General features: G+C 34.4%; 3 protein-coding genes and 1 non-coding gene across 5 annotated transcripts; 1 reads left to right on the forward strand and 3 right to left on the reverse strand.

Annotated features, from left to right (window-relative positions):
• Positions 1 to 758: 758 nt before the first annotated feature.
• On the reverse strand, positions 759 to 832 carry TRNAN-GUU (transfer RNA asparagine (anticodon GUU)). The gene has a single exon. It is a non-coding gene; the product is annotated as a tRNA-Asn (tRNA).
• Positions 833 to 5,987: 5,155 nt separating this feature from the next.
• Positions 5,988 to 7,371, forward strand: LOC130745410 (U-box domain-containing protein 1). The gene has a single exon (XM_057597640.1). It carries the CDS (start codon positions 6,152 to 6,154, stop codon positions 7,139 to 7,141), a length of 990 nt encoding a protein of 329 aa, XP_057453623.1. The 5' UTR covers positions 5,988 to 6,151; the 3' UTR covers positions 7,142 to 7,371.
• A 1,037-nt stretch (positions 7,372 to 8,408) lies between these two features.
• On the reverse strand, positions 8,409 to 11,148 carry LOC130745411 (aspartyl protease AED3-like). Its single transcript, XM_057597641.1, has 3 exons — positions 10,640 to 11,148; positions 9,309 to 9,780; positions 8,409 to 8,991 (listed from the first exon to the last, which is right to left on the reverse strand). Exons 1-3 carry the CDS (start codon positions 11,105 to 11,107, stop codon positions 8,633 to 8,635), a joined length of 1,299 nt encoding a protein of 432 aa, XP_057453624.1. The 5' UTR covers positions 11,108 to 11,148; the 3' UTR covers positions 8,409 to 8,632.
• A 5,454-nt stretch (positions 11,149 to 16,602) lies between these two features.
• LOC130709537 (uncharacterized) lies at positions 16,603 to 17,811 on the reverse strand. Of its 2 annotated transcripts, XM_057558924.1 has the most exons (3): positions 17,744 to 17,811; positions 17,214 to 17,435; positions 16,603 to 17,136 (listed from the first exon to the last, which is right to left on the reverse strand). In XM_057558924.1, the coding sequence occupies exons 2-3, from the start codon at positions 17,341 to 17,343 to the stop codon at positions 16,676 to 16,678; spliced, it is 591 nt and encodes a 196-aa protein (XP_057414907.1). In that variant the 5' UTR covers positions 17,344 to 17,435; positions 17,744 to 17,811; the 3' UTR covers positions 16,603 to 16,675. The 2 variants fall into 2 exon arrangements, with proteins under 2 accessions (XP_057414907.1, XP_057414906.1); XM_057558923.1 differs by lacking the exon at positions 17,744 to 17,811 and having other exon boundaries at positions 17,214 to 17,449.
• Between the last annotated feature and the right edge of the window lie 6,447 nt (positions 17,812 to 24,258).

Here is a 24,258-nt window from a genome sequence, read left to right on the forward strand (position 1 = left end):
TCTATGAATGCAATTTTTGACAATACAAGTTATATATTAATATTCTTAGCATGATTAATATCAAACAATTGTGTTCATACACTGCCATAGATCTATGACTTGTAGGACCTGTATAATTAGAAATTATATCATAACTAGCCCCGCACCATGTAGGCTAACAAATTAACAAGCCTGACCCAAAAATTAGTTGGTTCATTTGCGTTAGTCCGAATTAACAAGCCTAAATTTGACCAATTTAATTTTAACAATCCTAGTTAGGCTGCATGTAACACATGCCACATTGGCTATACAGTCCATATTTTCACAAAGTCAACCTAAAAAAGAATTCTATTTAGATGGCATTTAGAATTGAAGTTAAAAGTCATTTGGTATTTTATATTTGTTTTAACTTACACAAAAAAAAAAGGATTATATGTTTCACAACATATGCCCAACACATTCACACCATGCAAGCACTTTCACAAGGTGAACGAAATGTTGAAATTAAAGAAAAGTTTTCACTAAAAAGTAAAATTATAAGAAAACACCCCATGAACAATAGATGCCCCTTTACTTTGTTGTTTATTTTTGGTCAATAAATTCCCCTCTACTTTAATTACCTTTTCTGATTGGGCCCATAAGTTTTTTTGGTCAATTTGAATTTTATATATCGCAAATGAGTTCGGCATATAGATCTTGGGCCGAAGCAATTCAGATTTCAGATAGAAGAATGACAAAATACTCCAAAAACTGAAAAAAGGAGAAAAATATTTGAAAATCGCTAGAAGGAGGGTTCGAACCTCCGACCTTGTGGTTAACAGCCACACGCTCTAACCAGCTGAGCTATTCCAGCTTTTTGTTAGTTCATGCTCCAAGTGAATATAAAGTTATTTTTGTAAATACCCAAGATTCGCCACAACGAATTTCTATCTCAGATCCTTTAAAACAGCCAAATGGTCTTTCACTTGCTAAATTCTGACATCAACCGCTCTATTTAATAAAACTTATGCCTTAAAAAAAATTGACACGTGTAATTTTTCTCCTTTGCTCATGGATCTTCTCTGTTGGGTGGAAAGAATCCCACCATACATACTCGCCACTATTGTCACATAAATCATACTCTTTAACTTTCTTGGTGCCCCCACAAGTAAAAATGTCCTCATATGGGCCAATCCCACAGCAACCATTAATTCCTTCCTTAAAACCTTCAACGAAAATCAAAATTGAATTGGTCACATACATTGTGATTGAAATACAGTGGCAGTAGGAAAATTAAGAGTAATGATTCATGGACATCCGCACACTGAAGTCACCTAGCAGACACCCCGAGTGAAAAATGAGATGTCAGTTGAGTGTCTAAACTATTTGATTGTCTAGGTATGGTTGGGAAATGAGTAGTCAGCAAATTGCAATACATACCATATTTTGCAGGGTTGTTTATTCTATCTTGAAGCCAATCATAGAAATTAGAATGACAATACTTAAACCCTTTAAGTATGTGGTTAAGGCTTGTGAGAATACTGCTCAGAGCATTATTGTGTGCTAGAGCCAGTCCAGAAGCTGCTTCAAAACAACCACCATTGTCAGCTTCCTGGTTTAGTGCTCTAAGAGCTGGCAAGCATCCCAAAGGAGACAAACTTAGAAAACCTAAATTTCTAGCCCCTTTCTTATATAGAATCTGCACAAATTTTTAACTACTGAGTTAATTTTTTTTTTTAAATAACACCTGGCGTCATTAATCTCATGTACCGGAGCTCCGGCGTTGACCTAGAGCTCCGGTCGGATGAAAACCAAACCTTTTGGCAAAGGTTAGGGACTAAAGCCCACCTTTGCTCCGGCGAGGGACGAAAACCAAACATATGGTAAAGGTTAGGGATCAAAAACTTATTTAAGTCTAAAATTAACAACTTGTTACATTTTTGTATTACTAAAAAGCTAACTTGGAATTTATTTAGTTAGTTTAATTTTGCAGGTGGTTAGGCTTACTTGGATTGCTTGTGTCAAGTGTCCATGTGACAGAACTTAATGGCACAGCGACGGCTTGAAAATACCCTGTTTATCATTCGGTAGTGCAGATAAAGACTTTTCCTATTAGATCATCAAGTTATTATCACAATTATTCCTCAAATATTTAACAATTAATAATAAACAATCTACCTCCTTCTATTTTCCAAGTAAAAAACCACTTGCATGCATCATGTAACAAAACAAAGATACATCCCAATCAAAAGAGAAATTTAAACTGTAAAGCAAATTCAAGGCAAGTTGCTCCAACCCATGAATAAAGTTTTTTATAATGTAGTTGCAACCAATTATTTTGAGAAAAGATAAGAAACAAAAGAAACATAATAGCAAAATTAATAAGCCATAGATAAATAGGAAACGACATCCAAGCCAAATTCTATCCCACCGCTCCACCACGCACCAGCGATAAGCACGCCAATGGGTTCATCGAACCACCTCTCTTCGCTTTAAGTCATGGCCAAGAGCGATATAAAAAATATTTTTTTCGGGAAAATCAAAATAAAAAATATTGATGCTGTAAATTTTTTAAAAAATCAATATCTATTTGATTTAGAAAATAAAAAAAATAAAAATTAAAAAAAAACTAATAATGATGTTGTTTACTAAAAAAATCAATATTTATTTGCTCATCATACACCTTTTAAAACCAATCAAATATTAAATAGATTGTAAAAAATTTATAGAAATCGGTTACTTTTAAGATAAATCTTTTAAAATTTTAATATTTTATGAAAAAGTTTCTCACATTTACCTTTAAAAAATCTGTTTCAAGATTTGTTATGGAAATAAATTTTAGGTAAAGAAAAAATTTATTTTTAGAGTATTAATTAAATTTTATGTTATTTTTATTGAATTTTTGGATTTTTATTTAATTCAGAATTTTATGAGTTAATTAAAATAAAATATTTACTGAAATTAACATTAAATAAATAATAAGATAAATTAAGATAAAATCAAGAAATAAATAACCTAAATCCTAATCAAATCTAAAATTTAAAAAGCTAATAAATAAAGATAGATAAAAACTACAAAAATCTAGCAAATCAAAATAAAAACTCATCAATATCAATATCATCAATATATATTAGAAAAGAAGAACTTCCATAGTAACGTGTCAGCACCAGATTAATTATTAGTGACGTGTCAGCACCAGATTAATTCTCATAAAAATTATTCCACGTGTCAATTTGTTAGAGGATATAATTTTCAATTGATATATGTTTTAATTTTAAATATTTTAACCTAATTAATTGATATTATTTTAGAAGATATAATTTTCAATTGATATATGTTTTAATTTTACATATTCTAAAATAATTGATTGATATTATTTTAAAAGATAAGATTTGGTCTTTTTATTTATTTTAAATTTATTTTTAGAATATATTGATTAATTTTTATTGAAGTTTTGAATTTTTTTATTAATTCGGGATTTTATGAAAATTATTTCTTCTAAAATAATATCAATTAATTAGGTTAGAATATTTAAAATTAAAACATATATCAATTGAAAATTATATCCTCTAACAAATTGACACGTGGAATAATTTTTATGAGAATTAATCTGGTGCTGACACGTCACTAATAATTAATCTGGTGCTGACACGTCACTATGGAAGTTCTTCTTTTCTAATATATATATTGATAAGAAGAGTGCTCCAAAACCTATAAAGTTCACAATTTTGACGAGCAAAGCTTGAAATTAGCATTATTTACACTGTCGCTTCAATATAATTATTATTGATTTATTGCTTATCAAAAAAAATTACATTGTCGCTTTATATTAATTAACTTTATATTTTAATATGAAAAAGAATAACAACAATGATATATACACACCTTTTTTTCTATACACTTCATTTTCACATATTTTTATCTTTATTTCTCTTCTCTTATCATTTATTAAATTTTATACTTTATCTCTCTTACTTTTTTCATTTCTTTCTGTTTCTCATCCTCCATCTCATTCCACCTCATTTTTTAAAGTGTTAACAAATAATTATTCGATGAATAGTCGAATACCCATGAGTCATTCTTTGCTTTATAACTATAGTTTGGAAAACAACGGTATATATCTTTTTGAATTTGTTTTCGTAATATTCAAATTAGTGATCTCATTTCTACAAGAGATTTGGCTTGTTATCACTAAACCAACACCTAATAATGTCTCTTTCTCATATAATAACAATTATTAAACAAGACTTCATATTAAATAAATCTGTATTAAGAATTTATTTTATCTACTAGTTTTTAACCAGAGCCTTGCACGGAGAATTTAATTTTGAATTTTTTTTTTTTTAATTTTTGTTAATCAATTAATATTTTTATTTATTTATTCTATATAGGTATTTGGTTTATTTTTCGTTTTTTACACATTTGTGGTGTAGCTTATTTTTTTTGCAAAGTAATGTGTTTAAGGGTCGAAAGCACATTTAAATTGACGTATGCACGAAGATTTGCAAACATAAAACGATTTATTGAATATTTTAGTAATATGGTCAATATACGAAAAACAAATGTCAAAATGTTTGAAAGTTACCACCAAGGTCAATTTACAAAAAAAAAACACATTGTCAACGTGGGTAAAGACATAAAAGTGAAAGTTTCACATAGGCTCTTTATTTGTAAACAATCTTGAGGAAATGCTACTAATTCTTTGAAAACTTGATCTTTTTGAACATTTTTGCATCGTTACTTCCAAAAACTTATGTTATGGATTCATCGTCTGAACGACGTTTAATAAGTGTGTTGGAGTTCTCAATTATAGGTAGAGGTGTGTTTCGTTTAACACTTTTAGTGATTGTCTGCAAAACAAACATATTTTGAAATAGTGATAACCAATGTCTAAAACAAACTTATTTGACAATAGTGATGGCCAATACCTCAATAGGAGATTTTACATTTGAATCGGAAATATCAAAATTCATTATGTAGATATAAATAATCATTATTTAGTAATAAGAGTTTAAAATTTTACCTTTGTTTTGAATTTTGAAATTATTTGTGGGTTCTTGCAAATTTTCAAGACGTTAAATGCTGATTTAAACCACCTTCCGTATCTATCCTTCCCTTCAACCTTGAAAAAAAATTTCTTGTGCACTAAATCTACAATTTCTCGTGAGGGGTCTTCCATGTTCCCGGTCTACATTGAATTTAAATTAAAATGAAAAAATTAATATATTATGAATTAAGTGAGCAATAAAAATTGACCTTTTTTTGACATGACTATGTTTACCTTTTCAATTTTTTCCAATATCTCGTTGCCTTTTTTTTCATCAGATAACAACCTTCGCGATAAAAAACGGTAAACATTGCAGATCCAGTATCATCAGCAACATTAAGCAACAATTTGTACCTGATGTAAACATTAATAATTAAATAAACTGAATATTTTACAAATTAATTTATTTATCTATTTCCCACGCTAACATGAGGTGACTTTCACCAACTAGACCACGTCGGCATTCTAGTTGGCTAAAACAGCACCAACTTGTAAATTGATTTTTTATAATTTCTTTTTATTACACGTGGGAAGATGATTTTTATAATTTTGTTTTAATAAAACCCAAAACATGTATCATGTATGAAAGGAATCCAGAATTCCCAACTCCATCCGGTGCTGGTGAGAAAAAAAAAAAAATAGCGGTCCAAAAATCCCCAATCAGTCAACCCCGTGCGAAACAGCCATGACCCTATCTCATTGCCCTCCAACCTCCTCAGCGTCACCTCACCGTGACTCAATCTTTTCATTATATTTAACCTCACCAAAGTGTGACATAATGGTTAACCGACTTCGTCACTTAACTATGAAGTAGTGGTTCGATATCATCTGTAGAATTGGAGCACATATTGTAGTCAGATAGCTGTTTATCGCTCAATACAAGTACCTACGACGAAGGGATAAGTCATTATTACTTGCGGTGAAGGATAGGCACCCACCATTTTTTTACTATTTTCTTTTTCATCTCGTCAATCAGTGACCAAGTTATTATATAATCTTCAGAAATGACTGCTACACGTCTTTCCCCTCTCCCTTCAACCACCGCACCCAAAATCCCAATCCATTCTCTTCCTCTCACGAAACCAAACAAACCAGAACAAGGATCGGAACCAAACCGAACCGAACCGAACCTCACTCCTAGCCAAAATGGAGGCTAAACACCGCGCCGTCCGAACCTTAGTCTCAAAGCTAAGCTCCGTCTCCGAACGAACCCGCATCGACGCACTCTGCGAGCTTCGTCTCATGTCAAAACAGGATCCGGAAACCCGACCCGTCATCGCCGAATCGGGCGCCATTCCTTACCTCGCCGAAACCCTCTACTCCTCCTCTCACGATTCCCAAGAAAAAGCCGCCGCCACGCTCCTCAACCTCTCCATAACCGAAAAGGAGCCTCTCATGTCCACGCGCGGCGTCCTCGACGCGCTCGCCCACGTCATCTCGCACCACGGTTCCACCTCCGCCGCCGCCGCCGTGCAATCCTCCGCAGCTGTCATCCACAGCCTGCTCTCTTCCGTTGATGATTACCGCCCTGTTGTAGGGTCCAAGCGCGAGATCGTCTACGCGCTTGTTGATATCCTCCGCTGTCACCGATTCTCGCCGCCGCGGACAGTCAAGGACGCGCTGAAGGCGCTGTTTGCTATCGCGCTTCACCCGCTTAATCGCGCCACTATGGTGCATCTTGGTGCCGTGTCGGCGCTGTTCAAGCTAGTTGTCAACGACGGCAGAGTTGGGATCGTGGAGGATGCTACCGCCGTCATCGCGCAGGTCGCCGGCTGCGAAGAGAGTACCGAGGCCTTCCGGGAGGTTTCCGGCGTCGGTGTCCTCGCTGATCTCCTCGACCTCGCCACCGGAGCCAGCATGAGGACCAAGGAGAATGCCGTGTCGGCGCTGCTTAATCTCGTTCGATGCGGCGGAGAAGCGGTGGCCGGTGACGTCAGGGACGCGGTGGCTTTCGGTGCCTTGGACGGCGTCGCGGATGTCAAGGATAACGGTAGCACGAAGGGGAAGAGCAAAGCCAGTGATTTGTTTAAGGTGATGCTCGGAGATAGTCATGGAAGCAATGACAATGGCAATGGCAATGTCGTTTTGAATAGTGGTTCGTCGTTTGGTTCATTGTTCAATCAAGAAATTGAATGAGTTTGCTCATTTTTGTGTTGTGATTTCACAATTCTTTTTGTTCTCTGCTGAACTGAGTCTTAGGCATAGTGTATGTACAAAATTAGGTGATGATTTTGTTTCTATTTTGTTGTTGTTTTTGATGTTGTGATTCTATTGATTATAATGTTATGATATGAGCAATATCATGATGTGTTGTACATTCTAACAGAAAGGAAGGGTTAATAATAGTAACTTTCAGGTTATTCTTCTGCTGTGGAGTACTTTGTGATTTTTCATTTGTTTGATTTGAAATTAAGATTTGTCATTGATAAACTTGCAGCCTCTGGGTGTGTTTGCAAGTTGGGTTTTGGTCCTTTTGGAGTAGAGAAGGAAATGAGGAGATTTATGAGAAGCCCTCATCTTGTTCATTAAGGGGGTAAGGGTTTGGGGAATTTATGGAAACTCTCCAATACCCCTCAAAGACCCTCTTATAGTTATTCTGTGGAGTTCCCCAACTTGGGGGTTTTGTGGAAAGGGCTTACCCTCTTCCCCTCCCTTCCCTTTAAAACTCAGAAACAATGGCTAAAGAAATAGTGAATAGTTATGTAGTTAGTTAGTACTTGAAACCAATGTACATTCTTTCTCTTGATTGGAAGGTTTTCTTAGTTTCAGTGTTGTGTATTTCTGTATCAATAGATTGTTGAATGTTTTTGAGTGACATCTTCTTTGGAGTGAAATTGAAGTTGATACCAGTTGAGGTATTAACTGTAACTTCTTAAGTTTATGGAACTGCAGCTGCAAAAGACAATGCCTTGCAGCAATGTCCCTTTTGTGAAAACTTGAAAGTTCTTGATGGGATCAACAAGGGAAAGAGGAGTAGGAAAGCTGTTAATTGCTTACTCAAAACTCAAGCCTGCTCTTTTCCACTTACTTGTTGTGGAGGGTCTAAATTAAGAAACGAAATTATGACTTAAAAATCAATGGTTGGTGATAGATTGTGACTTTAGGGGAATTTTTCCTTGTAATGTCAGAAGTTCAATGTTAATCAACATGTTGGGGCATGTGCATAAGCATATGAGATTGCGACAACATTAAATGGTGGTCTTTGCTACATTGCTGGCTTTGATTGTATTATGAGTCAAAGACAAAAAAAAAAGGATAACAAAGAGACATGATTTTATTAAAATATTATATCTATTTTTGGTCCATAAGATTTAAGGAGGTTCAAGTTCCATCTATGGAATCGATGGATTAACTTTGAATAAAAAATCTAGAAATCACAAGGTGCTAGCTACAAATAAATACAGAAGCCTGTAAACACCACATACCATTACAAATTAAAGTTATTATATAACTTAAAAACTTAGATGTAATTCCTTAAACATGATAGCTCAGTATCTTCTACTTAGTTAGCAATGCCAAAACCCAAATCACATGAAACAGATCAAATACCAATAACCAAATAACTTTGACAATATTAATTATTGTGCCTACAATCACGAAAATTATTGACCAAGAACAACTTCATAATTAGGAGCAAAGCTCACGAGCAATGCCAAGCCTTGAGTTGGGCACGTCGTAGAGCACACGATGGTTTTGTTGTTGCATGTTGGCAATCACGTTCAGCACAGAGTTCACATTATTTGGTGTCACTGCCATGGCCAAGCATGTGATGCTTCCGGCGGTGCTGTGTATGACGATGTTGTCTGTTGGAAGTGTAACATTCATGCCGGAGAACATGAATGTTATTGGGGGTACAACTATTGACCCAGTGTAGCATGTGTCAAACCCTCCTAGGGTTGTCACGGGGACTCTCCGACCAACTCGTCGTCGAAACTCATTTCGGACGGCTGTGTAAGCTGGTTCAACCAATCGGGTGAATACGGTACCTAGTATTAATCAACAAGGAAACCCAATGTGTGAAAAAAAACATTATAAATTATTTGTGGTAACTTTATAATGATATGTTGTCATTGTTGTTTGCTTCAATTTTGCAAGTTTCCTATAGACATGGTGAGATTAAAATGTGAACTTTTTTCACTTTTCTTCTAGAAAATAGATTAGAAAGTGTCAACCCTCATTTTGATCCTCTTTTTAAATTTGAAATGAAGCTCATGATTTTAATAGATTCACATGAATTTTAACTGATTAATGAGAGTGTTAATATGTGTGTGACTACTAATTTTCGAGTGTGTTAGGACATTACCAGAATCAAAAATTGTGCCTGCGCCGGTTGCTGGGTTGAACGCCAGTGCTGCCGGTGGGATATCAACGATTTTCCGGCCAACCTTGATAGCAACCAAGTTAACATAGTAGAGTGATGACCTCCGAGGATTTTTGAGAAGGGGAGTAAACTTGAGCCTAGTGGGCTGGGCCAGCCCAAGTCTCAGTGATCCAGTGAAGTTGAGTGCTTTGAAGCTGGGCAAACAGTAAGAAAATGTAGATTTGTAGAGGTTTTGGGTTTGGGCCAGAAGTGACAACGGGCCTCGGCCCAGGCCCAAGAGCCCCTGCTGTGGAACTGAACTCCCTGTTGCCTTTTGAATGCAGCCAAAGGTGTAGCCTGGGACTCGGTCAGCTGCTAGGGTCAGTGTGTCACGGACCAAGTTAGCTGCCACGGTGGAGCTGCCGTATGTCAGGTTGAAACTGCACGCGCTTCCACTGCAAGTGGGGTTGGGTACCTGCAAAATTTTCACAAGGTTAGAATAACATTGAAGAATTGAGAACCGTTTAGGTAATTATAGTCACGGTCCTCACGGAACAAGATGAGGCTTTTGGGTCATGTCATGGTCATATTTAACTCCACGCGCTATTTATTGGGCGTGGGTCCTTTCACGTTCCAATGGATAATTGAATCAGTCATAAACCTTGTGTGGTGACAAGTTGAAGGAGATGGGGCCTGGGTTAGTGTACTTCAATAGTATGTTTGGAACTTTGGATGATACTTTTTTCTTTAGAATTAATTGTGAACTCAAAGGTCAAAATATACTCATATAAGATTTTTTTTTAAATTAAGAACTAATGATTTTGGATGAAGTTAATTAATATACTAATGCAGACCGAGTGTATGGGTAAAATTTTCGAGTTTAATCTCCGTACAATACACTCAGCAGAGGATGAAGAGTATAAAAAAAGTGCTATACTTATACATTGTAAAGATAAGTTACTTTTTCTGGTACATAAAATAAAAGTTACTTATGCAAAGAATTTGACTGATATTCTATTATCAGACATGATTTATACTATTTTTAACAACCACAAATATAACTAATTGTGCAACTAAATAGTTTTTAAGCAAGAATCACTATCACTATCATCATTGAATCTAGCTAGATCCAAACATTCCAGTACCAATAAAAATGAGGCAATGAATGGATCAGGATCTCTCTAATGTCTCATGTGGAAACTTCTTTGTGTTTTCTCATGTTGAAATTTACGTTTAGCTCTTATATTGATCCAATCATGAATACATGTTTTGACAAGAAAAACTAGGAAATATGCTGAAAATGGTAGAAGTAAGAGTTTGAGCATGTTAATCACCTGGTTGCACTGAGGAGATCCACAGGTAAGGTTCCTGAAAGTGGTGGACTTAGCAGGAGAGAAAGGTGTTGGTGAAGAGCAACCAACGCAGCCAGTACAAGGGACCCAAGCAGCATCATTGTTGGTGTCCATGGCCAGTAGCAAGGTCTGAGGTGGGGTACCAATCTTGGCCCTGACAATGTATGTTGGACTCTGTGTGATCTGCCTCCCTGAGGCAACGGGCAAAACTGATCTTCTAGCAACAAGGCTGGAGAGGTACTGCATCCTGGCTTGGTCCTTGGCTTGCAGCTGCAGGACACTCTCTTCCCATGACATTGCCTTTGCTGGTCTGAATGGGGAACATTGGCTGAACACATGGAACACTTTGAGTGTTGATCCATCATCATGAGAATCACATTTGGGGGAGTTCAGCCCTTGTGCAAGGGAGAAGAGGAGGAGGAAAGGAGTGAATACAAGTGGGATTTTCATGGCTAGCTGTTTAATGTTGAGAATATGATGCCTTCAAAATATGGACTGAGTAGTGTATATATAGTCCAAAACACAACTACCAACAAAGTCTTGGTATGAGTATAAGGGACCCTGATCCTTTAAGAATTTACCTTCCTTGAAAATTCACAAGCAGTTGAATCATTCAATTAAGATGGATATCTACTGTCCCTTCTTAATAACATATATGAACGGACCGATCTTAATTAAATAGTTTAGATTTCTTAAATGTCTAAATACAGGGTATATCTGACTGCAAAAAACTTGAATCATCTCTTAAACATGTGACATTGAGTCCTTATTTTAGTGGTTGACAGTATGTCTTGAGTGATTAGTTTCTCATTTATCAAATGAGAAAATACTCTGTAAAAATTCATTATGGGAATTTTTGGTGGAAAAGTAAAAAACACAATTAACTTAGTGGGCTTAAAGATTTTTCTTATTTTTGTCGGGTAGCAGGGTATGGGGCACTGAGTGGTACTAATGTAGTGGGGTGACAAAAGAAGTCGGTAGATGATAACAGACTACTCCATTATATTTGGTCCTGTAGGGGCTAAGTCTAGCTAATTTTTTGTGTGCAACAAGTTCTAAATTGGGAGCTACTATTACTAGATACTATAGCTTGAGACATGTATTTAGGGGGAAAGTGATTATATATAGCATGAGTTTGCACTAAAGGTAGGAAAGTGAATAGTTTTATTCGTGCCTTAAACTTAATGATAAGCTTTTCTAACATAGTGCAGAATCATTTGGGGGCTCACATTGGCCATCCCTGTCTCCTAATCAACCCCAGTAATAGTAAATTATAGAGTGGGAATTTGCAGTTTCGAGAATGCAAAAAAAGTAACTTTCACAAAAGATATTGTGGGTTAAAGTGTTATTATGCCTCGTGGAATGGCTACGATGAATTGCTCAGTGTACATGAGGTAAGTGTGGGATCGTGGAGGTGCCATTATGTACCATGCTTTTTCTACTGCTACTATTATCATTAGAATGCTTGTTTCTTTATTAAGCAAGCATGTTGTTTCCCAAAATACACCTTTGTATCTATAACTAGATACTCCCTCCGTCCCTAATTATAAGCTAAAGTTGTAAAAATCACGTTTATTAAGAAAGTCTTAATTGATGCATTGGTTTTCAAAAAAAAGGTACAACTTTCCATGTCTACCCCTATTTAAGATAGCACTTTTTAATCATTATACTACTAATAGTGCTCTACTACCAATAAATGCAAGGATAAATATGGAAAGAAATATTAGCTTTTACAACTTTAGTTTATATTTAGTGACAAAACATAAGTCTCAACTTTAGCTTATAATTAGGGACGGAGGGAGTACTATACAATGAAACCTTACAAATTCAATTGAGCAATGATATATACAGGGCCGGTCCCGACATTTTGGAGGCCCTGGGTTAATAATAAAAATGGACCCCTAAATTTTTTTTTGGAGAAAGTTTAATAGGTACACTAAACCAAAAAAATGCCTTTTACAGCGCTTTGGACCTCTAGCCGCTGTAAAATAGTATACAGCGGTACGAAGCGCTGTAAAAGATGGACTAATTACAGCGCTTTTTTAAGGAAAAACGCTGTAAAAAGTATTCGAATTTTTTTTTGAGACCCCTTCTTTTTGGAGGCCCTGGGCTGTGGGCCTGCTTGCACAGGCCCAGGGCCGGCCCTGGATATATAGACATGTGCTTGTCACTCGACATCCAACAAGCACTCATCTTAGTGACAGTTTTTAACTGCTGCAAACATTAATGTGTGTTAAAAACGTAGTGAAACTGTATGTAAAATGGTGGTTGATGAAATGCATACGTATGTGTATTATTTCTGAATGCAATTCATGTGACTTAGACTTGGAATTCCAGTAAATCTATTTCTGATCCTGACCTATATATGCTCTGGAAGATGTGAGAATATACTCTATTCTCTAGATTAGTGAAACCATTAAATAACCACATGGTATGTTTTTGTATTCTTTTCAATAACAAAACAGGCTTAAAGTTATGCCTAGGGTCATGCACCCTAATTGGCCAAATGAAACCAAATCTAAAGTCCAATTGCCAAAAATTATTATGTTCAAGAGCGAGATTAGTCTAAAAAAGTGTGTAAGAATCTTTATAAGAGCTTTTACGTTAAAAAAAAGTGCTAATAAGACTCAAAAGAGCACTATTATTTGCAGTGGTAGGACCCTATAAAATAGAACTTTAATCATTCTCCCCAAATCTGAATTTGTTCCAAAACCTGTTTATGTCGGTGTAATGAATTCATATATGTAAGAGCATAGAGAGATCACTCACATACATGCAATAGGTTAATGTACAAGCTTGAACCATTGACAGATCTGTTTCTTAATCTAGTATGTTTGTTTTATATTAGAAGTGAGATCTTGATCTGAAAATCTAACTTTAATAGCAAGATAAATGTAGAGAAAACATTAGATTATAAGGTCACAGATCTGTTTATGAAGGCTCTAGTGCAGTCAAGCTCAGCTGATCTGCAGTAGTTGAAAACCAAGTTGATACATTGTTCTATTATATTTATTAGTCATTAATTAGACATTAATTTGTGTATGATTAGAATCTTTATTGACAGTCTACATGTGATTTCACCAGTGCTATTGGCATTTGTAAGTGCCATAATCATGTGCATCCTTGACATTTAGAAAATCTCAGTTCAGTGATGATCACTATATCATTCTTTTTTTTTTTAAATTGTCTTAAGAGAAAACTAGGGAGCTATAGAGACAATTACATCATTCTAAACAAAACAAAAAAATGATTCGGCGGAACCTCTTCAACCCAAACAAAATTGGATGAAGAGTTCAAAAAATCACTATATTGAAGAAAATGCCACTAATTAACATGTGAGCACTAATGAACTTTACTTTTGAAACTAAGTTTGAATGAAGTACATGGCAATTATGTAACATCCTGAAATAATTAAACTAAATGATAAATTAGCTAGAAAAAAAAGTGATGAAGTGATCCAACAAAACCACTTCATCCTCTAGTAGCTATTAAAGGTAATCCATACCAATATAATTACTACTTATAAATTCTATTACTTTATAATTTCAAACACATGAAAATTTATTCATGTAAACAAAAATATATACAACTCAGTTTAAACTATTAAATTCAAGGTCAATTTCATTTTTAGTCCTTCTATTATATAGTTGATGTATGATTTTAATCCCTTATATTTTCTTAGCAAATTTAGTCCCTAAATTTTTATTTTTTATAATTAAGTCCTCAAATCACTTTTATTAATACTCTAAAATTTTGAATTCCTTAGTGCAAATTTTCTGAAATTGATTTGATTATCATTCTAAATCCTTTTCCACTTAAAACCCACACACCCAAATATTAAATTTTGCAAGCTTAAACAACAATATCAAATTCCCACCCTTTAATTTAAATTCTAATATCATATTCTATAAAACACTTCAAATCTTACTCAATGTTCACAATTTTTTCTGCTCTTCTTCCAAGATTGTACATCTGGCTATAAAACGAAAGTTTTAAAATTATTTAGTATATAAAAATTGGATTTGAAGGGTAAAGTAAGCAGTATAACCATTTATAGTGATTATGTACTTTAAAAAAATCAATAGAATAACTTAGTCAACAATGAATGTGAGAATTAAAAAATGAGACCAGGGTGTGGACTGTGGAGTAATCATATATCTCATTAAAACAACAGTACATGTTTTAACCCAAAAAAAAAAAGAACAATACATGTGGAATGTGGAGTGGTGGATCTGGACTGGAATGTGCAACCGATCGAAATGGCAGTGCTCGTGACAGATACAAACGTAGAGCAAACACAACACTTGTCACCTTGTGCCGTCAGCACAGTTACACTTACACATACCCCTTTTTTAAACTCTCTCTGCCTCTCATCTGAAATTTGTTCCCACCGTTTAGGCCAAACGTACATATTATTATTCAGGTTATATCAACCCAATAAGTTGATTGAGTGGAGCATGATGAAGCTAGAATCTTGTATTAAGTTGTAAGTTTAAGCTCTCACTCATCACCTACGTTGATGTAAATTATAAGTGTTCTTTAAACCGACAATTTTCTCTACCTTAAACTGATAAACCATTTCCTCATAAATTTTCTTCTTCTTTCTATCTTTCTGTTCTAAGATATAGTATTTGTTTGTTGTAAAGGGATTTTGGTCACATGCTTTTGTATTTTATTTTGAAAATAATTTATTTGAATCCTTAATATGTGTTTGATTTTTCAGATTTTAGCATTATGTATTGAATTCATTTTATCTTGATGGTCACGGGAGGTCCTTGTACGGAACCTCTAAAACTTTGCTTTCACCGACACTCACAAGCAACAGCACTCATCCCTACCGCAGAGGAGCAGTACAATAACCTGAACTATACGCGACGTCATAATTATATCTTTCTCTAACATATCTAAGCACTTATGAAACAATTTATGAAAATGTTAAGCTCTCAAAACAGGTCATAAAGTTATTTACACAATTTTTTCATAACCACTTGAAAAAGTGTTTAGACTACAAGATAACCTCAAACTGGTTATTCCACACTACGTTCTTGATTATATTTATGACAACCCAGGCCTATATATGTATGGATATAATTAGCGAAACTAGTTCAAGGTTGAAGTTATTATAGCTTTTCTTACCTCAAGTTTGTTAAGTTAATCCAATAAATAACAAAGATACATTTGAAGATTTTTTTATAATTAATGTCAATTTATTTACTTACATGCTAATATTTAAATAATTATTTCGAATACTTATTTATATTAAATATGTTACTTCATTTTAAGTTTTTTTTTTTGAAATATACTTTATTTTAAGTTATTTCTAGCTAACTTTCAAAAAAAAGAAGTTATTTCTAGCTCTGTAATAGTTAGTTTAGTTTTCTCATTCACAAAAACATTCTGATATTAATATTTTTATTTTATTTTCATCTTTTAATATCTCTATTTAGAGACATAAAGAACATATCAATTTAGATTATAAATTAATCAAATAAAATTGTTTTTTGAAAAATATTAATGAAATTCCTATTATTTAAATTTTTGTTTCACATTTTGAATAATAATTGTTTCTAAAAAAAATTTATTTGTTTAAAAAGGGATGATAGAAAAACTTAATAAAAATGGTAATATATAGTAGAAATGAGAAAAAAAAATTATGGATTGTATACCCTCAAACGCTAAACACTATTAAGTACCTGTTTGGGATTCCGTTGGAAACGTGGTGTTTGAATTAACGTGATTTCAGGCAACGTGATTTTAGTATAAATGTGTTTGAATAAATGTGATTTATGTTTGGATGATTTGTAACAAACGTGATTGTGAAAAAATGAATATTGTTTGGATGAATGAATCAAACTCACGTTTAGAATTAAATAAAAAAAAAGACATTATTATCCTAATTTTCCAAACATTATAACTGTGGGTATAAATTAATAACAAAGGTGAAAAAATCATCACATCATAGGGCAGATGGTGCTTGGATAATAAATAGATTACATGTTCAAAGTACAAATACACAAACTAATGATTTTGCATGCTCTCTACAATTTGATCTCTAATTGAATTCCGAACAAAATCAATTTCTGTCGAAGAGGCAACAGTTATGGATGGATTCTCACCAACTTGATTGTCATTGTCATTTTCAAGGATATCTTCATCTTCAAAGTGCATGAAATCAGAAGAATCAATAGCTGATTTCCTTCGAATAAAGTTATGAATAGCCATCGTCGCAATAACTATTTGTACTTGTGTCTCAAATTTAAAACTAGGCATGCAACGTAACATTGCAAATCTATTTTTCCATACCCCAAAAGTCCTTTCTATTGTGCATCGTAAACTCGAATGATAATAATTGAACACTTCATTGTTGCTTGCAAATCCAGTTGAGCGTCTAAAATCTGGAAGGTGGTAGCGTTCAGATCTATATGGACCAATATAGCCAACTGGTGTTGGATAGCCAGCATCCACCAAATAATATTTTCCTATTAAAAAAATATGGTCATGTATATTGTGATTTTAATGCATATATATAGATAAAATATAGTAACAAGAATCATACCTGGAGGTGGATGTGGGAAATTCATTGAGGCTGTTGTGAGAGCATTTTCAAATACACGAGCATCATGTGCAATGCCTTCCCACCCCGGTAATGCAAAAATAAAACACATGTCCCAATCACATACAACCATTATATTTTGAGTGGGATATCCTTTTCTTCCAATATATCTGGGTTGTTCACTAGAACTAACCACACATGGGATATGAGTACCACCAATGGCTCCTATAGCATTTTCAAAAAAGGGCCAATAACGTCACAAACATACAAACTTTAGCATAAATAAGGACCTAAAATCTAGTAAATATGCAGTTTTTCTAATGTCAGTAGATTGAGCATGGGATTTCAGATCAACATGTCAAAAAGAAAATATTGAATAGAAAATTACACAGTTTTTCATATCAAGACTCAGTTTAGATTTTGGAACATTAAAAGAGACCAAGACCCAGCTTTTTAGCTTACACACATGAATATTGAATAGCACAGTCATTTAAGCAAGAATAAACAATCGCAAGAGTAGAATAATTACAAACCTAATAGCTTGCAAGAATGAACCAAGAAGATGGATTACAAAGAGAACCCTCTTCAAACACTCTTCAAGTCCTCAACCATCCACTGTGATAGGGTGAACCAATGCTTTTCAATATATAAATAGAGACACCAAAGGAATAAACAAACTAAGAAATAAATGGATGAGTAAAGTACACTCACCCCCCTCAAGGTTTGCAAGAATGACACTCCACCCCATTGTATTTAAAAATCTACACTCCACCCCATTTTTTATAAAGGCAAAATTTAGTGACGAAAACAAATTCGTCACTAATAAAAAATAATTACTAATTAGTTAAAATTTAAATAAATTAAATGCATATACACTATCATACATCAATTTATGAAAATAATTTTACTGAATTAAATTAAAAAAAAAACCATCCACTCTGTCTGTTAAGTCAACGTCTCATCTATCTCCAAATCATATTTCTCACCACAAACGGTCACCACCAAACCTTTGCTCCCTTTAACACGATGACAACCATCCCAGAATGTGAAACCCCATGGCACCACCATGCCTCAAAGTTTTGTTGCGACCTGAACCCCAGAACGTGAATCGCACATCCCCAAAGTCACTTGTTCAACTACTTGTTGTGAACTTCTCCCCTTTAAGTTGTGAGCGAACGCTTTGTTGGTTTAAGATGTTGTTGGATTTTGTTAAAAACGGTGCTCCACCGCCTCGTTGGGTTCTAATAACCTCCGATCCACTTCATATTTCTTAATTTTGTTTCTCTATTTTCTTCACCCATTTGTGTTGCTTTTTGGGTCTACAATCCAATTTTAAAAATTGGAGGTATAAATAGATTATTTTGATTAAAATTGAATTATTACCAAATATGAAAACACAAGCATGTTTCACTATGTTCGAGATATGGTTTGTCAACCAGTCATGTGTGCTATTGCAGAATTTGCATTGTGAATTTACGGAGGAAGAACGCGATTGAGAGAATGAGGAGGACTGTGATGTTTTCATTTTTATATTTATTGGATTATATTGAAAATATTTTTTGAAATTATTGATTAACAATTTAAAAATAACTAATTATTAATGAAGAATATTTTTCGTCACTAAATTTGCCTCTATATAAAATGGGGTGGGATGTAGATTTTAGATAAGAATGGGGTGGAGTGTTATTCTAACAAAACTTGAGGGGGGTGAGTGTACTTTACTCATCCATTTATTTATCACTTGCCTTTAATTCTCTATCAGATGCATATAAGATGAGTTGGTGAGTGAGGCAAGGATTAGAAAGCCAAAATTCAATTCAAGGTCTGAACCAATGTTTGATGCACCTACTTGCATTACTTGCCTTTAAGAGAGTTGGTAATTCCATATCTGAAATTCCATGCCCAAGGAGTAATAAACAGAACAAGTAATAAATGAAGGGAAGTAAATTTAAAACGTGAACAGATTATAAGAAGCATTATATATAAACAATTGTGGTTTCTATTATTCTATAAGGCTTAATCCTCAAATTAGTCCTTGTCTTTGTCTCGCCGTCTGATCTAAGTCCCTCACCGAAAAAATTTGTGGAAAACGTCCTCACCTTTGCAAAACGTCTGGAGCAGGTCCTCGCCGGAGCCCGGAGCTCCGACGAGTGATGATTTGGCATGCTGACTATGTTAATGAAGCCTACGTGGAATTTAAAAATAAAAACAAAAATTACACATAAGATAATTAAATTAAATTAAGAAAATTAAATTCAATTAAAAATCCAAACTACATTAAATTAAATTGCACATCATAAAATTTTTTCTATTTCCAGAAAATCAAAACATCTTCATCTCCTTCTTCATCATCTTTATCATCTCACAAACATCTTCATCTTCTCCATCCAATCATCTTCATCCTCTTTTCTCAATACTCAAATTAAAAAACCAGTATTACTTAATCTTTTTTCATATATGATGGGATCTATACATTGCCATTTGTCCAGAGAATCTCGACCTATTTACAAATTAAAATCAAAGGACATGGCAACATAAACTACCACAAATCAACTAAACCCATTGTTACCAAAAAATCAACTAAACCCATTCATCATCAGTCACTGCAATTAACCACAATCAATTCCTTTCCTCTGCAACCCATCTTCAATTTCTTTCATGGTGTCACATACCACCATTGTTGGCCAAAAATCTAAATCATCATCAACAGAACCCATGGAGCCCTCAACCTCAACCCCACCATCATCATCATCACTTTTCTACCCTCTTCATTATCATTATCTTCTACCATCTTCATAGATTCTTTTCTGAGAAACAATTTTTTTCCGTCTTCTCATCTTCCTTCCTCTCCCACCATACCCACCCACTCCCCACCGCCACCCTTAACCACAAACCCCTAAATCTCAGTTTATGAGAGAAGGAGAAGGAAAAAAGGGTGAGAGAGTGGATCTGTGATTGGATCTGCGAACACCGTTTTCGCACCACAGAACCCCAACCCCACCACCACCTGCAACCGATCGCAAGAAAGGCACCGCCGTTTGCAAAGGATATGGGTTCTTTTCGCGATTTGGGTTCTCCAGCGATCTGGGTTCTTGTGTAAGATTTGGGTTATGATTATCTTTCTCTCAAATCTCTATTTCTTTCTCTAGATTTTCGTTCTTTTGCTTGGGTTCCTCGGTGGTTTTTTTGTTTAGAAAGATAAAGAAGAAGATGGTGGGAGGGTGAGGTTGGGGTTGCTGGGTTTATTGAAGATGGATGTTGGTCCTATTATGTTGGAAGCTATTTGCCTAGTCTTTTTCCATCCCACGGTTGCAGTGTTGAATTTTTCAAATCATGTACTCATAAGTTTGGATGTTACAAAGTATTAGTTCTTTGTTTCTGGGCTGGGATACAGAAGATGAAGATGATTGTGGAAAGAGAAGAAATCTTTTGGGATTTCAATTAATTTTATTTTATTATATTTTTTAATTAAATTAAAATATCTGATGTGTAATTTATTTATAATTTTTTATTTATTTTTAAAATCCACGTAAGCATCATTAACACAGTCAGCCATCCAAATCATCACTCGCCGGAGCTCGGGGCTCCGGCGAGGACCTGCTCCAGACATTTTGCAAAGGTGAGGACGTTTTCCACAAATGTTTCCGGTGAGGGACTTAAATCAGACGGCGAGACAAAGACAAGGACTAATTTGAGGATTAAGCCATTCTATAATTTTTAAAGAAAGTGTGCAAAATGAAAAGAACTCTCTGGTTGAAAAAAGAAAAAAAGAACTCTCTGGACCTCAAATTATAAATTCAATTTTCCCTATACCAGAGGAGCTTCTAGACTCAACTAACCGACTATACCAGAGGCTTCTTGCTACTGCAGGGATTGAATTTTGAAGAAGTTTTACCTGCCTTTGATCAACTTTGGAGAGGCTTTGCTCCCTTAATTGTGATTTTGCAGCAAAAGTGTGGAACCAGTGCTACAAGTGGTTGAATGTGTCTTCAACTCTGCCTTTGGATTGCCAAGCTCACTTCCTCCAACATGGCAGCGAATTTGGGACAGATTTGCAACGAAGGGGGGTCAAAACAATCTGGGTTGCGGTTCTATGGTCCCTTTGGCTAGAAATGAATAAAGTTATCTTCAGAGGAGGCGAGAAGAATGCTGAGAGAGTGTGGGAGTTGGCTCAACTTAGAGCCTGGAACTGGCTCAGAGCTAGACGCAGCAATTTCAGGGTATCACTCTATGAAAACCCATTTTATTGCCTCAGAAGTTTATAGCTCTCGATCTCGATAACATGGTCACGAGCGAAGAACGTGCGATTTCCAGATCGAGATCGAGCATGGAGGCAAGTTCCAGAGACCGGGATCGAGCACGGATTCGATTTCCAAACCAGGATCGAGCACGACATGGGCAAACTGAACAAAGTCAAGGAAGGTACCATGGACGAAGGGGCAAAAATCAAATTTATGCCTTCCTTTCAACGGTCGAACGCTCCAACGCCTAACGCTCCAACGCCCAACGCTCCAAATTATCGATTCCAGTAGAACACTGTTTTGGTGAATTTTAGCGTTTTTGCGTTGCTGCAAACGCTCATCCAAACGGGGACGGAAAGTTTCGGAACAACGTTTCGGTGAACGCAACGCGCGTTTGATGCTCAAAACGCTATCCCAAACAGGCCCTAAAACTCTTATCAAATATTTCTATTTTAATAAAATAAACTTAAAAGTTAGTCAAATAAAATTTAAATTAGTTAAAGTGCATTACCAAAATACATTCTTTTTTGTATTTGGTAAACACCAAACCTATTCTTTTGTTTCTTCTTCCGAAAACAATACCAAACGGTCCAAACATATTCTTAGCCAAAAGGTTTTTTTTTTGACGGGCTAGTCAATAGGTTAAAATGGAGTTTCATTCATATATTAGAAAGAAAATTATAAATAGCATAAATATATTCATATCATCTTAATTTAAAATTGATAATAAAAAAGAGTTAATTATGTTTTTGTCCCTGTAAAATGAGTGAAATGTATTTTCTTGCATTATAGAAGTGAAGTTGTTAAGAAATACACTAATTTTAGTCTTTGCTTGAAAATGAAATCAGATGACATTTTCATGTGTTCGACTAAAGTGATATTACATGTCCATGTGTAATTTTCATTTATTCTTACATTTACATATGTGTAATTAAAACTTAAATTAATTTGTCAAAAAAAAAATTAAAACTTAAATTAAATAAAAATTAATCGGTGGAAACTTTTTTTCTGAACAATTAAAATTTTATAGCTTAATAAAATGAATAAGCTAGTGGCCTAGTGATGACATTTCATTTTCCCAAGAGTCCTAGGTTGGAATCCTTTTTTGTTTTGGTCCACCTAGGTTGGAACTTGGAACCTTAGGTGGATGATTTTAACTGGCAGCATCTGGACCAGCATTATTGGTCCCCATTAACCGGTCCAGTACCCTTTCCTCTCTTGTTTTGAAAACAATGGGAGAAAGTCCTATCTGAAAAATAAAGAGACCACATTTAACTAGGACAAGATGCAAGTTGTGAGGAGTAGTCTTATAAAATCAAAGCATCCAAATCCCATTGACTATTAGCTACTACCCATCTTTATAATTGGATGCAATTTCCTAAACTTTTGTGAATTCGAGTGTAAGAAAAATGCACTTCCACAATCCATGGAGGCAGTAGTATTTGAGTGCAGAGACAAGTTTTGAGCCCATGAAACGTGAGCTACATACTCTTAGTAATGTCATGCAAATAATAGGAAAGCGAGCTAACTAATAACTACATTTTTATCTGTAAAATACTAAAATGCTGAATGGTACACAAATAATTCTTACTTTTATTTATAGGGCATTAGTTTTAAGCCCCTTATTAATCTCACACCCTCTTTTATTTTCTAAATTCCCTTAATACCCTCTCTTATAAAGAGATAGTCAAAGTGTGATAGTATTTTCACACATACTAAGTGTGAAACATTTTCACACTCAATGTGTGTGAAAATATTTCACACTCACTAAGTGTGAAACGCTTAAAACGAAAGGAAGAAGGTGAAGAGAGAATAAAGATACTCAATTCGCACAATTGTGTTTCACACCCTTGAGTGTGAATGAACTTTATTTTCAATTTTAAATTTTTCCTTTTTTTAGAATTAGATTTCACACTCAAGTGTGTGAAACATTTTCAAATTTCACACTCAAGAGTGTGAGCTATTGAATTGTTAATAATTTTTTAATTTTTTTTTTGTTTTTTTATAATTTTCATTTCACACTCAAGAGTGTGAAATCTTTTCAAATTTCACACTCAAGAGTGTGAAAGAACCAAGTGTTAAGAATTTTATTTTAAATTTTAAATTTTTAGTTTTTAATAATTAAATTTCACACTCAAATGTGTCAAACATTTTCAAATTTCACACTTTCACACTCAAGAGTGTGAGTTATTGAACTGTTAATAATTTTATTTAAAAAAAAATCATTTTTTTATATTTTCATTTCACACTCAAGAGTGTGAAATATTTTCAAATTTCACCCTCAAGAGTGTGAATGAACCAACTGTTAAGAATGTGAAAATGTTTTCCACTCACTGAGTGTGAAATACTTAAAACGAAAGAAAGAAGGTGAAGAGAGAACGAACATACATCGGTTCACACTTACAATGTATGAAATGTTTTCATATATATTAAGTGTGAAAAGTGGCAACGAAGAAAACTATGAGATGAGAGTAAAAGTGAAGGGTGGTGTGATAAACAAAAATGATGGTAGTAATAAGATATGAAAAGGGATATGTTTGGAATGAAATTAAATTTTAAAGAGTATTTCAGATATTTTGGTGCATAAAGGAGGGTGGGGGATTAATTGAGGGGTGTTAAAACTAATGCCCTTATTTATAAGGTGTAATTGTTAAGGATTTTTTATTCATTATTCTACCCTTTTCTCTACCTCATTATTTGTGTTTCTCTGTTTTCTCACTACTTGCACATTCATACCACTTTTCTAGTATCAAATAGCCAAACTCTTTCTAGCTTCAATTTTCACTTCCAAAGTGTGGACCTATATT

This window comes from Lotus japonicus, chromosome 3, assembly GCF_012489685.1.
Source record: "Lotus japonicus ecotype B-129 chromosome 3, LjGifu_v1.2".
Classification (NCBI taxonomy): domain Eukaryota; kingdom Viridiplantae; phylum Streptophyta; class Magnoliopsida; order Fabales; family Fabaceae; genus Lotus; species Lotus japonicus.

Coding starts and splice junctions, on each gene's coding strand:
- LOC130745410 (XM_057597640.1), top strand. CDS start 6,152: ATGGAGGCTAAACACCGCGCCGTCCGAACCTTAGTCTCAAAGCTAAGC.
- LOC130745411 (XM_057597641.1), bottom strand. CDS start 11,107: ATGAAAATCCCACTTGTATTCACTCCTTTCCTCCTCCTCTTCTCCCTT. Junction 9,781..10,639: donor GATCTCCTCAGTGCAACCAG/GTGATTAACATG, acceptor AAAATTTTGCAG/GTACCCAACCCCACTTGCAG. Junction 8,992..9,308: donor AGGCACAATTTTTGATTCTG/GTAATGTCCTAA, acceptor GATTAATACTAG/GTACCGTATTCACCCGATTG.
- LOC130709537 (XM_057558924.1), bottom strand. CDS start 17,343: ATGGTTGTATGTGATTGGGACATGTGTTTTATTTTTGCATTACCGGGG. Junction 17,137..17,213: donor TTTCCCACATCCACCTCCAG/GTATGATTCTTG, acceptor TTTTTTTAATAG/GAAAATATTATTTGGTGGAT.